The sequence below is a fragment of the Chlorocebus sabaeus genome, chromosome 7 (genome assembly GCF_047675955.1).
Source record: "Chlorocebus sabaeus isolate Y175 chromosome 7, mChlSab1.0.hap1, whole genome shotgun sequence".
Lineage (NCBI taxonomy): Eukaryota > Metazoa > Chordata > Mammalia > Primates > Cercopithecidae > Chlorocebus > Chlorocebus sabaeus.
The window spans coordinates 51,013,238-51,031,160 of record NC_132910.1 but is presented as its reverse complement, the minus strand read 5'-3'; the positions used below and the strand labels follow the sequence as shown (position 1 = coordinate 51,031,160).

General features: G+C 38.4%; 1 protein-coding gene across 1 annotated transcript in view; it reads right to left on the bottom strand.

The window, feature by feature from the left end:
- C7H4orf17 (chromosome 7 C4orf17 homolog) overlaps nucleotides 1-11,702 on the bottom strand; it is a 39,185-nt gene extending 27,483 nt beyond the window's left edge. Inside the window, exons 1-3 of the mRNA XM_007999354.3 lie at nucleotides 11,380-11,702; nucleotides 9,438-9,657; nucleotides 363-572 (exon numbers count right to left, since the gene is read on the bottom strand). Of these exons, the coding sequence (XP_007997545.2) occupies nucleotides 363-572; nucleotides 9,438-9,570 (343 nt within the window). The 5' untranslated portion in view covers nucleotides 9,571-9,657; nucleotides 11,380-11,702. The remainder of the gene's footprint in view (nucleotides 1-362; nucleotides 573-9,437; nucleotides 9,658-11,379) is intronic.
- Between the last annotated feature and the right edge of the window lie 6,221 nt (nucleotides 11,703-17,923).

Genomic DNA, 17,923 nt, shown 5'->3' with positions numbered 1-17,923 from the left:
TCATTCTTACCGCGTTTCCTGGACTCGATTTTCATCTGACATAGTTTCCCTATTAGTGTTGGATCAACATTCATTTCTGGCATCTTTTTAGCTAGTTTTGTAGGGATTAGAGAATAGGACCACACCAAATATGTCTTAGGTACTCTTAATAATAATGGTAATAACATTTTTGACATCATCGTGCTACTGAGATGAGATTAGAAGAGTGAAAAAAATTATAATATATAACAAAATTTATGCTCCTCACAGTGAGGAAACTTTATGTAAAAACTACTGCAGCTATTTTAGCATCATATAGACTCCCCACACCCTTGTTTGCAGGAGGCATAAGGAAGCATTTCATCAATTCTAACTCAACTCACCAGAATGAGGCCGTGGAGGCACTTTGGCACTGTTTGGGGCTGGTGACACTCCTCTTACAGGGCTGTCCTGGACTGCAGTGCTGGGTGGGTAACTGCACTTGGCAAATGGTATTCTGTTCTTCTCCAAGTGGTTAGACTGGCCAGCTCCCCACAATGTTCCAAATGCATTCTCATCATCATTCACAGTACAGATTGGAATGTTATTCAAGCCTAGTTGAGTAAAGATTATAAAAAGAGAAAGATCAAACAACCAAATTAGATGTTTGGAAGGTTTTCTTTGAATGATCAACAACTCCCCAACCAAATATTGTTAAATGTATGTAAAATGTTGGACTTCAAATTGTAGGAACCAAAAAAAAAAAATGTATTATGAACCAGTGCAAGGTAGACATTCTTTGAAAGTCAGTGCAGCCAATTACATGCTTCCTTAAAATCTCCTGCCATTTTGTCAGTATTGAGAGCCAGACCACATCTTCGATCTTGGTCTGGGATTCCAGTGGAGTAGACCTTCTTTTTATCCCAGACAAATCTCTCATTTCTCAAAGCTTGACAATGACTAAGAGGGTTTGTGCTGGCTCTTTTCAAGAATGTCAGATTTAAATTTTTAAAGCATCCAGAATGCCTCAATGTAAATAGTTCTTCTAGAAAAGATACCCTGGCTCCTCCTTTGTCCTGGCAGAAGGTAAAAAGCTGTAGGAGCTGGGAATAGGGGCCAGGATAAGGTAGACTGTGACAGAAGGAGGAAGGAGAAGTTGGTATAAAAGGAACTCCTTCCTCATACGAGAGATTTCTGGATTCAGTCACTCTCCTAAAAATAACTATTCACTTTTGACTCAAATATGGGATTTGGTTCAAATATTAAGTTATAGAAAGGTTCTCTTTTCAACATCAATGCTATGTCATATGAAACTGGACAGCTTAGGAAATGAGAGTGTGCTGGGTATTGCTTTCTGTTAATCAGCGAGTTATGAGAAGTAGTAAAAGATGACTGCTTTGTCTTCCCAGAAATTGCCAGGCAAGCTTCTGGATACTGTTTTCTACAATTGCTCATTTTTCCAAATCTCCCTCCAGTACCACTGTTTCACCTCATTCTGAATTGTCTTCTCCAATGACATCAAAATCATCTTTGCTGGCAACTCTGTCTGAAACGTGCCCCATCACTCTCTGTCCCTTTATGTGCTTTTATTTTTCCCACAGCATTTGTCACATATCATAATACATCTGTTTGCACATTGCTTATCTGAGCGGCATTAGAATGTAAGATTAAATTATTTAAGATATCGATCTTAAATACACGATACACAATGGTCACAAATTTAAGATCTGCATCTTTTTTTTTTTTTTTTTTTTTGAGATGGAGTCTCACCCTGTCCCCCAGGCTGGAGTGTAATGGCATAATATCGGCTCACTGCCACCTCCGCCTCCTGGGTTCAAGCGATTCTCCTGCCTCAGCCTCCTGAGTAGCTGGGATTACAGATGTGCACCACCGAGCCCATCTAATTTTTTGTATCTTTAGTAGAGACGGGTTTTCACCGTGTTGGACAGGCTGGTCTCAAACTCCTGACCTTGTGATCCGCCCACCAAAGTGCTGGGATTACAGGTGTGAGCCACTGTGCCTTGCCTGATCTACATCTCAAATACACATTTAAGCTAATGTTTATTAGCTAATTTGGAATATTAGAATATCTAACAAATTAGCTTTGGAATTACAGTTTAAAATGTTAAAATGATTTTACATTTCTGATTTTAAGTAGAACACTATGAAAATATTATTAAGTTGGTAAACAGTAAAAAAATGGCTTAAATTATCTATATTTATAAGTATAATTTATTTAACTTACAGGAGTTATTTACAGATTAGTGAGAATTTGATAAGTATATAAAATATTTTTAAAAATCAAGTATATTTAATGAATAAGTGTCATTTAAAGCTTTTAAAAGTATTTAATTAACAAAGTTTGTAAATGGGACCAAGTGTTAATCAAAGATTTCCCCCCACCCCAGAAGTGAGTGTTAAAATTTGCTAGATTTCTAAGGCAGACAAATAATGTTGGAATTGAAAATTTTCTTTCAATTGAACATATATTACTATGAGCATGGCTTTGTGGCAGGCATTAGAGGAGAGTTGAAGACATAAAAATTAGTCCCTTGCCTGCCAATAGTTCTATAGTCTATGATAAGAAAATTTGAAGCAGAATGTAAAAGAAAATATAGAAGAGGTGTATATCAAGTGCTTTGAAGTATATAAAACCAGGAAAAAATTATTCAATTTAATACTATTTGTTCTTCATAGAGAAAAAAAACAGTTTCAAATAAAAATTAAATGTGGGTTTTGGGGTTTTTTCCCACATGTAGGTTGTGAAAAACCGTGCCCTCAGGTTTGGTCAAGACAATGTATTCCAAGGCCATCTATGACTTCTTTATAGTGACATCTGTTTGCTTCCCCTTGGCCTTCATTTTCCTAATCTCCTTTAGGAATATGACTTTGCTAGTCACCTAGCCATTTTCCTTGAATTTGTTTCCCTCTGCTGGTTCTCTCTGTGCTGCTTAGCTGAACTTTCCTCACTCTACCCCAAGTTCGACCTTCTCTGCTCCTCTCTCTGCCCTGGCCTGTCACTCATTCCTTCCCACTTTGACGACTGAGTCAGTCTTCTAACCGATCTCCCAATGTCTAGTAAGGTCCTGCTCATCTTCTACTTTCTACAATACAGCTAGAATGATTTTTTGAATGAAATCAATTCCTCAGGGACACAGAACTATGAGACTGCTGGTGTAGAATGTAAATCCTGTTTAAAATCTGTCAGTAACTCTACAATTTTATCTGGATGCAATTTAGACTCCTTTCCTCCCACAATAATTTATCTAGCACCTTACTTGTGGCAACCACTCCTTAGGAAGTTGTGGTAAATCATGAACAAAACAGACACACCTTCATGGAGATCACAGCTTAGTGGAGGATTTCTGAAACTATTCAACTAATGATGAAAATAACTATTACCACACCATAAGGTGTGGTAATTCCTATAGTACACCCACCACCTACCTAGATCATGCCTTCAGCACCTAGGCTTTCAGCTCCCCAGCTCCACATATGTCAGTTACTTATGGCTCATTCTGAGTCCCTCTCCGGGAGTTGCTCTCGCTCTCGTACACAGCGAGAGCTCTTGTATACAGTGACTGGTTGGTAGGAATTACAAAGTCCTGGCCCCGTTACCTGCAATTGAGACACCTCTGAAGGGATATCCCAGCTCCACTGCTCCTCCTGCAATTGGCTGAGGTCCCTATTGTTTCCACAGTTCCACTTCCCCTTCTACCCAGTTCTTCTTCCTTTACTTACTGCTTTCTTATCAGTGTTGTTCCCAAAAGCACTTCCTAATAAAGCTCCTTCACACAAATCTCCACCTCAGAGTCTATCTAAGACAATTGCTCTAAAGAAAAATAGAGTACTATGAAAAAGTACCATAAGAAAATTTAATTTAGATTGAGAATGTGGATCCTGAAAAGTCTCTCTGAAATGATATTTAAACCAAAATGAGGAACCACAAATAATGAGGGGAGGTTTATAATTAGAGGGAAGAGTATGTATGGAAATCCAGACAGAGGTAGGAAAGAGCTTGTGACATGTTCAAGCAACTTAGACAAGTCCACTGTGGCATATGCATAATGGGGGAGGGGGTTGATAGGAGATGAGGCCACATAATAGGGAACATTTTAGCCTATGTCAAAATGAACTGCTTTATCCTAAATGCATGGGAAGCCTCTGAAGGATTTTGTGTAGGATTAACAGTCTATATATATATGGGTTTTTTTGTTTTTTTTTTTTTAAGAGACAGGGTCTTGCTTGTCACCCAAGCTGGAGTGCAGTGGCACAATCATGGCTCACTGCAGCCTTGAACTCAGGGGCTCAAGTGATCCTCCTGTCTCAGCTTGAGTAGCTAGAACTACAGGTGCACCACTAGCTCCTTACCTCAAGTGATCCTCTCACCTTGGCTTCCCAAAGTGTTGGGATTGCAAGTGTGAGCTACTGAGGCTGGCCTAAACAGGCAAATATATTTTAATATGATCTTTCTGGTTGCTCTATGGAGAATTGACTGGAGAGAGGGCAAAAAGTGGAAGTAAAGCTACTATGAGGGCTGCAAGTTGCAAAGTAGTAGTCAAAGCAGGAGATAATAGTGGCCTAGAATGGAGCTGTGACAGTAGCCATGGAGAGAAGTGACTTAATTTATAAAATATTTAGAAGGAAAATGACAAGATCAAGCGAAGTATTGGAAGGAGAAGGGAATGAGGGAGAGGAGTTAAAGAAGAACTTCGATTTTACAATACCATTTATTTGTTAGGATACATTGGTTGGGGGGCCTTGCTTTTGAAGGAAGATCAAGAGTTCAATTTTGAAGAGTGAAGTTCAAGGTGCCCATGAGGCACCCCGTGCCTTGCAAGTAGACAGTTGAATATATAGGTCTACACTTTTGAAGAGGTGTCTGAGTCTGAGATACATCTTTGAAAAATATTTGGCCTATAGAGGGTATTTGAAGCTTGTGAATGAACATATTTGTCTAGCATCCCATTACAGATTAAAAAGAGGAAACAGTCAAGGACTGAGCTGTGAGAGACTCCAGCATTTACTGAAGAACAAAAATAAAGCTAGGAAGGAGAAGCCACAGAGGTAGAGGAAAAACAACTAAAGCATATGTTGTTACAGAAGCTACATTTTTTAAAAAGGTTAAGAAAGAGAGAGAAAGGGAAAGAGAAAGAGGAAGGGAGGGGTGGTTAACTGTGTCAAATGCAGCTAAGGGGTCAAGAAGAGAATTGCAGTGTAGTGGATATCTGTCAGTTCTGCCCAGGACCTGTTTCTATCTTTCCTTAACAACACTACCCCGGTTATTTTGCTTCGTTTTCCTCCCCTTATCTACCACTCTGCAGCCCCTGCAGCCATATGTTCTGGGGAAGATTGAACCAATTCCCCTTGCTGTAGTGACTGGTTATCTGAACCATGGCCTACTAATCTGTGCATGCCACTTCCCTGTCCATGAGGATTCATTCAAGGATAGCATGCGACCTGGTGTGTGCTGGTCAAATGAAAATATAAAGAGAATTTTGCTGAAATCTGCTGTGGAAGAAGTCAGAGTGGCATGCAGATGTGAAACTAAGAACTGATTTAGCTATGTTGCCACTAGGAGAGGAGCAAGCCAGCTCTAGGATGAGTCTGAAATTGTGCAAGGCAGAGAGAAGAGCTTTTAAAAAACAGGTTGTTTAAGTGGGCCATCAAATCAAACCTAAAGCCCACCTCCCTTATGGACTTTCCAGTTACTTGAGCCAGCAGATCCTCTTTGCATTGGATTTGTCAAACTGAAGAATAGTGGTAAACTTAGCAAGCCCAGCCTATGCAGAATGGTGGGTGAAAAGGCCAGGCTTCAGTGGGCTGAAGAGTGGCTCCGAGGAGAGGAAGTAAAAACATGAATGTAGACATTTCTTTTGGTTGTGAAGAAATATAAATTCCCTAGCATGATATCCAGAGCCTGCCTAAATCTGGCCTCTTATCCACTTCTCCACCCCGACTTTCCATTATCCCTTCCCTCCTCCCCACATGCTCCATAACAGGCATGTGGAGCTTCTTCTACAAAGTTTCCTAATATTCCTTTGCTGTTGCCTTTGCCTTCCTTGTTTGTATACTTAACCCTGATGTAGGTATTATTGTTACCAATGTCATTTCACACAGTGACTTGACCAGCCAGATAGTCCAGCTCCTGAGGGCAGGTTCTGGCCTGTATTTTCATTCCAAATAAATTTTTGTTGAACAAATGAATAAACGTATAGGTGGCTGAATGAATAAAGAGATGATCAGTATTCATGCCTTTAAATATCACTTTTATGCTGATGACTCCCGATGTGCATCTTTACTCCTAAGTTCCCATTTGAGACTCAGACATAGATTTCTATTCTAGGTTTGGGATTGTAGGCAGCCCATTTCCATTTGGATGCCTGGTGTTACTACACATGCAGTATGTATACCACTGAATTGATTTTATTGTCTGATGAGAATGTGAGCTCCATGAGGGTAGGGGACATTTTTTTCCTCCCTCAGAAACTTTGCTCTATCTCCCACATCTAGAACAAAGTTTCTTATGTATTAGAAATTGAATAAATATCTGCTGAATGAAATGATTTCACCTTCTCCCTATCAGCTTTCCTGTTTCATCATTTTTTAGTTAAAATAACTAATGGTGGGAAAAGGTGCAAAGGGTGTGTGATTCGTTCCTCTTCACCTTCTATACTAATCAGTTACCAGCACCTTTTCATTTCTTTCCTACAAACTCTCTCTAGCCTCATATTCTGCCATTGCTTGGTCCTGCTGCCAAGAGCATAGCAGGGATGCTTGTCCTCGTGTATCTGCACAGGTGCATCAGCCTCCTAATTCTCTTCTCTATCTCCGGGCTCTGCCCTTTTTTCAACAAAGCTTGTTTATTTCTATCATGGCATTTTTTTTATATTTAATTTTTTTAATAATTAATTTTTATTTTTATTTCAATGTTTTTGGGGGCACAGGTGATTTTTGGTTACATGGATAAGTTCTTTTTTTAACTTTTATTTTAAGTTCAAGAGTGCAACTGCAGGCTTGTTACATAGATAGGTACACTTGTGTCATTGGGGCTTGTTGTACAGATTATTTCATCATCCTGGTGGTAAGCCTAGTACCCATTAGTTATTTTTCCTGACACTCTCCCTCCTCCCAGTCTCCACCCTCTGAATGGCTCCAGTGTGTGTTGTTCCCTTCTATGTGTCCCTGTGTTCTCATCATTTAGCTCCCACTTACAAGTGAGAACGTGTGATATTTGGTTTCCTGTTCCTGCATTAGTTTGCTGAGAATAATGGCTTCCAGCTCCATCCGTATCCCTACAAAGGACATGATCTCATACTTTTTATGGCTGCAGAGTATTCCATGGTGTATATGTATACATTTTCTTTATCTAGCCTATCATTGATGGGCATTTAGTTTGATTCTACGTCTTTGCTGCCATGAATAGTGCTGCAGTGAACATACAGGTGCAGGTGTCTTTATAACAGAATGATTTGTTACTGATAAGTTCTTTAGTGGTGATTTCTGAAATTTTGGTGCACCCATCACCCAAGCAGTGTACACTGAACCCAGTATGTAGTCTTTTATCCCTCACCCCCTTTTCAACCTTCCCACTGAATCCCTAAGTTCATTATATCATTCTTGTGCCTTTGCATCCTCTAGATTGTGTTTAAAAACTGTATACTTTACAAGCGCCCGCTTGTGAGAATATGTGATCTTTGGTTTTCCATTCCTGAGTTACTTCACTTAGAATAATGGCCTCCAGTTCCATCCAAGTTGCTGCAAAGACATTATTTCATTCCTTTTTATGGCTGAGTAGTGTTCCATGGTGTATGCATACCACATTTTTTTAATCCATTTGGTTAATGAGCACTTAGGTTGGTTCCATATCTTTGTAATTGTGAACTGTTCTGGTATAAACATGCATGCACATGTGCCTTTTTCATATAACGACTTATTTTCCTTTTAGTAGATACCCAGTAGGGGGATTGCTGGATTGAATGGCAGTTCTGCCTTTAGTTCTTTAAGGAATCTACATACTGTTTTTCCATAGTGGTTGTATACTAGTTTACATTTCCACCATAAGTATAAAAGTGTTCCCTTTTCACCATATCCATGCCAACATCTATTGTTTTATGACTTAATTATGGCCATTCTTATAGGAGTAAGGTGATATCTCATTGTTGTTTTAATTTGCATCTCCCTGATAATTAGTGATGTTGAGCATGTTTTCATATGTTTGTTGGCTGTTTGTATATCTTCTTTTGAGAATTTTGTATTCTTGTTACTTGTCCACTTTTTGATCAGATTATTTGTTTTTTCTTGCTGATTTCTTTGAGTTCCTTATAGATTCTGGATATTAGTCCCTTGTCAGATGCATAGTTTGCAAATATTTTCTCCCACTCTGCAAGTTTTCTGTTTGCTGATTATTTCTTTTGCTGTGGAGAAGCTTTTTAGTTTAATTAGGTCCAATTTGTTTATTTATTTTTGTTTTTGTTGCATTTGCTTTTGTAGTGTTAGTCATGAATTATTTGCCTAAGCCAAATGACATTGGTTTTTAATATCACTTTTTCTGTCACCTCAGGAATATGACACATTTCCATCTGCTGGGGCTCACTATGGCAGCATTTCTCTTGGGGATAAGAATCTCAGGGATAGGTGTAAGGGTCTATTTAGATTATACCCAATAGCCAATGTTGATATGCTACTTTGTCGGGAGTGGTATCACACAGTCACCCCATCCTAGGTGAATTGGCTAGTTCACCCTGTGAAGTCCAAACAATTCTGCTTATTTTCCATATATTTAATAACCTTGAGAAATGTACCCCTCAAAACATCAGAACCCTTTTCTCTTCGTACCTCTCAAAACATCTCAGAATGCAAGATGTGTTTAAAAACTGTATACTTTTAAAATTCTTCAATCCAAGCTCAATTTAACTGCCTCCCTCAAAAGGGAAATGCTGTTATTAATGTCTAATTTTGAGTAAATCTATTGTATGAAGTTAAAGTAAAAGGTAGGAAAGGAGAGAGGAAGGAAAGAGAAGAAAGGGAGGAAGGGAGAGAGGGAATGAGGTCAGGAGGCAAGGGGGGGAGAAAAGACAAGACAGAAGGGAAGGAAGCAGGAGTAAAACATATGCTTCCTTAGGAATGATATTTAGCATGTAGATGTTAGCATGGATGTGTGGATTGTTAAAACACTGAAATATTTTTATATCAATGGGTCAAGGCTGCCCTGAGATCCCTGAGTGGTCCTCCACTTTGGCCCCTCTCCAGGTCCCTATCCTAACAATCAAGCAATTTAAGTGTTACTGCATGACACAGAGAGGGACTGCAGGCCCCTGCTGTCACTCCAGTGCTGGCACCTAGTCGCAAGAGTCAATGCCCATACCTCTCCAGTGGTTAAATATTTTGAATAGCAGCCTTGTGTTTACCTGCCAGAATTAGCAAATAGCCCAAGTGTAGAGGATAGAGACACATACTAGGACCTTAAGTCACCTTACCTTTGATGTGGCAGACTCTTCTGGGATGAGGGGTGTGCCTGACTAGAAAGCAGCTTACATTTCTAGCCATAATATGGCTGCCTTTGCCCTCGATCTGAAGAGCAGATGTTGGGGGGTTGAGGTTCATGTTCATGGTGTGTTTATTTTCCCCTCTCCACTGTTGTCACAAAAGTTTTTGGGGTCTAACTTGATTGACCTCACTTCCAGATGTGCTCAGACCCTGAAATCACAAAATGACAAACATTCTGACAAGAGTTTCTTGTCATTTTCTTATATATCACACATTTCTTCATCTTCTTTGCTTGAACTAAATTGTTTCTCATGTTACAGCAATGTGAGGCTATTTTGTTTTCAGACCAAATTTTTGTAAACATTGAAAAGCACAGGCATGGGTGGATCATAAAAAATTTACCTAGGGGAAAATCAAAGTGTTTGATTTTGAAATATTTATATTATATTTATAAAAAGCATAGGTATATTCTCTTTTTAATTTCATTTGAGCTCACTTTGTTGGCTTACCAACAAAAAATGTATTACAAGATTATCAATTTTGATATAGTAAATTTAAATGATGACTTTTAAATACAATACTCACAAATGCACTTTACATTGAATTAATTTTAAGTAAAGACTCTTCATATTGTACTTATAAAACCCAGCATCTTAAAATGTGTATCATCTTCTCAGAGAATGGTAAAACCCAAAGGAGGAAAAAAGTCCAAAAGAGTGATATATCTAGAGATGATAAACCAGAGAACCTTTGCCATATTGTTGTTTGCAATACTGAGTAACAGTTAACATTTTTAGACACCTACAGTGTCATAGACCTCATAGATTAAAGATAATGTTATGTATCTTGGTGAATTCACAACCATGTGAGAAAAAAACTTTTCTGGATTAAGAACATAGAAAGTCGTTATTTAAACTTTCTTGAAAATAGTATACAATTTTGAAATCTAAGAAGGATGATTTTCTGGTGCCTGTTGCATTTTTTCTATCTTACGTGGAAATCTTATTCATTGTAGCAGAATTGGGAAATACATGTTTTATTTATAACCATGGCAGAGATTTTTTGGGTTAGAGTAATTTGCAGAGTTTAAAACATGTTCATGTTCTAGAAATTGATCTCAGGATTTTGTTGGGATGGATGCTTTTAGATCATTGACTGTTTTTTTAGACCAAAGCAATCTATGTTTAAGTGCTTCATGCTATATACTTAGAGTGTATGGTGTATAAATTCCCAGCCTTGTTGCCACAGAACAACTGGTTTTCAGGAACTTCAGTTTGATATACATAAATACTAAAATTATCCTAGGTTGGGTAAAATATATGTAGATGTTAAATCCAGAAAATATCTATCTAGCAATAAAAAGTATATTTTCATATTGCTCTTTGTGAATATCACAGTGAGGAGCTAGTTCTGACCTCTTTGTGTAAATCACACTTTAGACTTACTCATTCTTTTGGTGTGGGGCCTTTTGTACAATTGAGCCAGTAAATTTGCTTTTTACTTGTATTGAGGGGAAAGGAGTACAGTAGGCAATTTGGAGAGTGAAAAAGACATTAAACCAGAAATTTAAAGATAGAATTCATGGTCCCAGATTCGCCACTAACCAGCAAAGTGACCACAGATTAATTGTTTTATTGCCTAGATTTCAGTCTGTTTATCTATAACCTGATGAAATTGACTTAAATGTTAGCTGATATTATTCAGTTAATCTATATATCTCTGTCCCACATCAATTCTCTTAGATTAAAGGGTGGTAATCCCCTTTAAATTTTGAAAAAAAAGTCAGCAAGAAAACAATGTGTATTTCATTTTCTTAAAAGAGACTTATTTGGTTTTTACATACTCTTGAAAAAAGAATGAACTTGAAAACTATTAACTAAATCATACCTAAAATTTTAGAACATTATTCTAATGATGATTTTAAAATTATACCTGAGGACAGTATTAAAAGCAGGTGACCTTGCTTACAGGAACTCAAGTCTGTTGATACCCTCCCAGCCTCGTAATATGTCTAGACTGAGTTTTTGTTAATCTCCTTAAATCTCTGCACTTAAGCTAGAAGTTTTTAGTTGGTAGAGACAGACCAATCTCGAACGCTTCCAAAATAATACAGCTGTCTTCATCCAGTTTCTCACACTCTTACTCCAAGGAGCCTATGTGGCTCCCTGGTTGTCAAGATATGTTACATAGCTTAGTAACGTGGTAACATTCCTTAGAAAAATCTGAGTTCTAGAACCTCTCACCTACTATTCTCAGACCTCCAGTTACCCACTTGACAAAACCATGTGGCCACAAATGGCTTTCCTCAATTTTGAATATATAATAGAGTTAAATCCAATGCAAGAGAAAGAAAAAGAAGAAAAATAAAACAAAGAGCAAATATAAATCAAATTTATAATTTTTTCCACAATTCTGCTTAAAGAACAGTTATGATATAACCAAACTTAGCTTAATCCAAAACCAACGGGGAGAAGGTGTACATGCTTTTAAGGAGTTTCTAATAATTGTGAATGGAATACACTGCTCTGGTAGTCAGGATGTCTGTGCTGATGACCTGTTCAACAGCCATGAAAAAATATTGAAATGTTAATGAGAAGTCATAAAGAAACATACACACATGTACATGTGGTGCTTCACAAGACTTTTCAGAATACACATGATTTTGAGTTTCTGAATTACAATCTCTGAAAGCAATATAGACAATTTCTGAAAGGCAAATACTAGCTTAAAACAATGCAAGGATAGAGCCTAATTGGTCTGTTTTCTTGACTGGCCCAAGAATTAAAGGCTTAATTGCCTTTACCTATAACCCATTCTTATGCCCTATGCCTCCCTGTTTTACTGTAGTTTATGGGGGATTTTATGGTAGATCTAATTGACTTTCTAAGGTAATTTTTATATTTTGAGATTTTTAGTTTTCACTTTGTATCAGTTGAGAAACTTTTTTACACAGCTAATAACAGAGAGCAGAAATAGTGTTTTAAGTAAGATAGAAAACATGTATTTCTTCCTCACATGAAAGAGTTCAACCATCTAGGGTTGCTATGGAAGCTTTATGAAGCATCATTATGGACCTCGGGTTCATCTGTGTTTTAGGTTCATCTTTCTTAATATTTGGCTTCCATTTTTGAAATTATCGCTTATTCAAGATGGTTCTTGAAGTTCCAGTCATCCAAGATGGCTGCTATATTTGCATATATCAAATCTGTGCTCCAAGCAGGAAACAAAAGGAAGGTTGGAGAGGTAAGGGCTGAGAAGGGCACATACTAGCTGTCTGCTCTGTTTGTAAGAGCCTTCTCATGAGTCTCAGACAATAATCTAGGTTGCATTGACCACTTATAGCCACAAGGAAGGATAGAAAATGTAATTTCTTAACAGGGCACACTGACATCCCATTCTAAAACAGGGGCTCTAACAAGAGAGGGAGAAAGTGTATATTAGGTTATAAAAAGCAATCTCAACCACAGATCCTTACATTAATACCTAATTCTGTATAGGAGAAGTCTACACTCTGTGTGCTGTGCTTTCCCTTAGAGAGGGCCACTAGAGATCAACATGTACTTGGCAATGTAACTATGTTATTTTCTGTTTATGAAGCTTCATGGGGAATTTTCTTGTCTCATTACTAGGAAAAAAAAATGATTCAACTGGGTTGTTTGCATTAATTCTGTCAGAATAAAAAAGACAGGGGTTGCTCTGCTGCACTTCTCAGGGTAGCACAGCTGTCCTTGTTGTCTTGGATACTCTATTATTTTAGCAATTAAAATAGATGTAGAGTTTTTTTGGGAATATGTGCATATATTTATGAATGGTAATTAGTGATTTTTAAACATTGTCTGGGGGTCATGATAAGCAGGAAATCCACAGGTTGTTCATTGCCCACAGATATTTTGAAAATTGTTATGGACTGAGTTGTGTCCCCCAACAAATTCATATCTTAATCTCTAACTCCCAGTGTGACTGTATTTACAGATGGGGCCCTCAAGGAGATGATTAAGGTTAAATAAGGTTATAATGGTTGGACCCTAAGCTTATAGGACTGGTGTCCTTATATGAAAAGGAAGAGACACCAGAGCCCTCTCTGTCTCCTTGCATGAGCTGGCCATGTTAGGACAAAGCAAGAAAGGGACCTTTATCACCAGAAAGTGGACCCTCACCAGACATTCAATCTGCCAGTGCCTTGATCTTAGCCTTACCAGCTTCCATAACTGTAAGAAATAAGTTTCTATTGTTTCTAAGCCACCCAGTCTAGGGTATTTTGTTATAGCAGCCCAAATTGACTAAGACAAGGCTTCACCAAAAACTAAGCCTGCCAGTACCTTGATCTTGGATTTTCAGCCTCCAGAACTTTGAACATATAAATTTCTGTTGTTGAAGCCACTCAGTCTATTGTACTCTGTAATGGCAGCACAAGCTGACTGATACAAGTGTAAATATGCAGGATACTCTGTAAGGTCTGTTCTTTCCATGAATATTCAGTGTGGCCACATCTCAGAGCTGTGAACTAGTTAGGCCTATTCACTTTGATCACCTAAAATCTTTCTCACTTTGCATTTACTATAAAAATGTCACAGGTGTCTGATTAACATATGAGAAAGCAATGTAAGTGATTTCTGAAAGGAAAAGATGCTAATTTAACATAATGGAAGAATAAAATTTAATTTCATCTGGTACCTTGACCACCTATATTCTGTTCTATCAATTTTGAAAGCATATGATTCAGTTTTGAATTTGTAACAAATATCTACAATCACAGAAAACTACTTTTCACTCTGTGATCTGCAGAGCACAACAAAAATGCTGACATAAGTGTCATAGAAAGAATTCTACAATGGCCACCAAGACCTCCCCCCCATACAATGGCCGCCAAGACCTCCCCCGCATGGTGTACATACTCTGTGTTATTGCCTTCTCTTAAGTGTGGGTAGACCTATTAATATGATGAATATCACTCCTGCAATTAGGTTGCATTTTCTGGCAAGGATGAAGAGATTTTACAGGTATGAAGTCCGTAATCAGAATGACTTTGAGTTTATTAATCTCTGTTAATCAAAAGGAAATTATTTTGGCCTGGCCCAACCTAATCAGATAAGCCCTTTAAAATAAGATTTAGGCCTTCCCCACTATCAGAGATGCTCCCTTGCTGACCTTAAAGAAGCAAGGTATTACGAGTTCTAAAGCTGGGAGGAAATGAACCTGCAAACAACCATGAGAGTTTGGGAGAAGACCTCACAAGAAGACCCAAGCCACAGCACATACCTTAATTGCGGCCTTTGACAGTTCTTACCCAGCCTTTTCCAAAGACTTCCTGTTAGTCATGCCTTCCTCTAAGAATATCAGTAACTGAAAACTTCAAAAGAATTAAAAAGAAGCTCTTCAAAAAAGGTGAATACACCCTTAGAGTTCTCTTCATGGGTTAAAATCTGGGTTCACATTGGATAGGTAGAAAATATAAAACTTCAGACCAGGCATGGTGGCTTATACCTGTAATCTCAGTGTTTTGGAAAAGTGAGGTGGGAGGATTGTTTGAAGCCAGGAGTTCAAGACCAACCTGAGCAACATAGCAAGACCCTGTCACTACATAAAATTTTTTAAAAAGAAAATACAGTTTCTTGTTAGAAGAGCACTGTAGCAAAACTCCTAAGCCCAGTTACTTACCTTGTTATTGTCCAGTCATAGCCAACCCCATATGATCATCTTAGAGCCTCCTTTGGCAGGCGTAGGAGTCCCTGTGGCTTATAACATTCTGTGGCTGATAACATTGACTTTTCTGTTCTTCTCAGGAATTATGTAATTAGATGGATTATCTCTAGAGTCTCTTCTGTCACTATGATTTGATTTTGTTTTCTTCTGTGAGGTAGAAGAATATTATTTTCAGACACAAAAAAATAAAAATACAACAAAACTGCCTTTGAAATTTGTAATTCTTTGATATCAAAAGATGATGGAACAGGAAGTTCTAAGCCCTTATCTCCCTACAGAAACAATGAAATACTTAACAATGATAAGTTAACAATGATATGCAGAGCAAAATACCTTTATACATATTTCAGATTGCAGTTAAGAAGTACCCCCTGATGAGCAACAATACTGATATCGGCCACACTGAAATGAGTTGGAAGAGCAATTTACTTTACCATCAGCCCCTCCCCCAGTTTGGCACAGCTCTGCGCTGGGAGAAATTGCCTCAGCTTGTGGATGCTCCATTTAGGAGTAAAAAGAGAGTGGAGCATATATTCATCATTCCTGGCATTTTGGCCCAGTGCCCAAGGGACTTCTTTCTGCCCTGCCTTGCTCAGAACACTTAGAGAATCAGAATAGTTTAAATTCCTAGGGGAAGTCAAGAATAAAGAAAAGAGGTGAGTAGTTCACCGCAGCTGGCACAGTTCTGCAAGATTGGGAAAAGATACATAACCCTTAAACCTCTTCCCCAGGAGGGAAGGAGGGAAGTGAAGTATACATATCCCTAGAAAAAAAAATGAGAGGCTCCCAAAATCTCTAGCTAGGCTGATTGGTGAAGGGCTTTCCATGTTGAACTCAGGCCTAACAAATGGGAGAGGTGGACATTTCTTCAAATATACAGACACCAACACAAAGCTACAAGAAATACAATGAGTGGGACAACTATGACACAAACGAAGAAGAAAGAAAAGCACTAGCAACTGGTCTTAAGAAAAGAGAGATCTGTGAATTGCCTGACAATTCAAAATTCTCATTTTGTAAAAACTCAATGAGTTATATATGGCAATGCAGATAAACAACTAAATGAAATCATAAAAATAAAACATAAACAAAATGAGAATATCAAAAACTATAAAAAAGAGCCAAACAGAAATTCTAAAGATAAAGAATATAAAAATTGAACTGAAAATTTTACTAGAGGGACTAAACAGCAGACTAGATCAAGCAGAAGAAAGGCTCAGTAATTTTTGAATACATGTCATTTAAAATTATCCAGTCAGGCTGAGCATGGTGGCTCATACCTGTAACCCCAGCACTTTGGAAGGTTGAGGCAGGTGGATCTCCTGAGTTCAGGAGTTTGAGATCATCCTCGGCAACATGGTGAAATCCTGTGTCTACCAAAAATACAAAAAATTAGCCAGGCATGGTGGTGCCTCTGTCATCCCAGCTCCTGGGTGGGAAGGAGGTGGGAGAATTGCTTAAACCTGAGAGGTGGAGGCTGCAGTGAGCCAAGATTGTGTCACTGTACTCCAGCCTGGGTAACAGAGTAAGACCCCTTCTCAAAAAAATAAAAAATTTTAAAAAGTATCCAGTCATAGGAACAAAGGTAAAAAGAATGAAAAAGAGTGAAGAAAGACAAAGGGATTTATGGAACACCATCAAGCAAATTAATATATGAATTATGAATGTCCCAGAAGGAGAAGTGAAAAAGAAAGAGACAGAAAGCTTATTTAAAGAAATAATGATTGAGCCAGGTGTGGCAGTGGATGCCTCTAGTCCCAGCTACAAAGGAGGTTGAGACAGGAGAATGGCTAGAGCCCAGGGCTGTAGTGTGCTATGATTATGTCTGTGAAGAGCCACTGCACTCCAGTCTAGTTAACATAGCAAGATCTCATCAACAAAGAAGGAAGAAAAGGAAGGAAGGAAGGAAGGGAGGAAGGAAGGAAGGAAGGAAGGAAGGAAGGAAGGAAGGAAGGAAGGAAGGAAGGAAGGGAGGGAGGGAGGAAGGGAGGGAGGGAGGGAGGGAGGGAGGGAGGGAAGGAAGGAAGAAGAGAAGGGAAGGGAGAGAAAGAGAAAGAAAGAAAAAGAAAAAGATAGAGAAAGAAAGAAAGAGAAAGAGAAAAAAGAAAGAAAGAGGAAGGAAGGGAGAGAGGGAGGGAAAGAGAGAGAAAAAAGAGAAAGAAAGAAGAAAGGAAAGAAAGGAAGAAAGGAAGAAAGAAAGAGAGAGAGAAGGAAGGAAGGAAGGAAGGAAAGAAGGAAGGAAGGAAGGAAGGAAGGAAGGGAGGGAGGGAGGGAGGGAGGGAGGGAGGGAAGGAAGGAAGGAAGGAAGGAAGGAAACGGAATGGAGAAAGAAAGTAGAAAAACAAAGAAGGAAGGTTGGCTGAAAACTTCTAAATCTGGAGAGGGAAATCGTCATCCAGACTAATGAAGTTCAAAAGATCCCAAACAGTATAAACCTAAGCAAATCCACACCAAGACACAATATAATCAAATTTTCAAACGTTAAAGAGAATACTGAAGGCAGCAAAAGAAAACTGACTCATGATGTACAATGCAGCCTCCATAAGCCCATCAGCAGATTTTCCAGGAGAAACTTGCAGACTAGAAAGGAGTGGAATGATATATTCCAAGTGCTAGGGGAGTTTGTAATTTTTCCCCAAGATATCAGACTGGAAGCATTGTTAACTTGCCTCTCCCACTTGGAAAGGCAAAATAGTGTGTAGAGATTCACACATGAACTTTCTTCCAAGAAGCAAACACAAGAATGTCATAAGAAAATGAAAGTCACAGACTA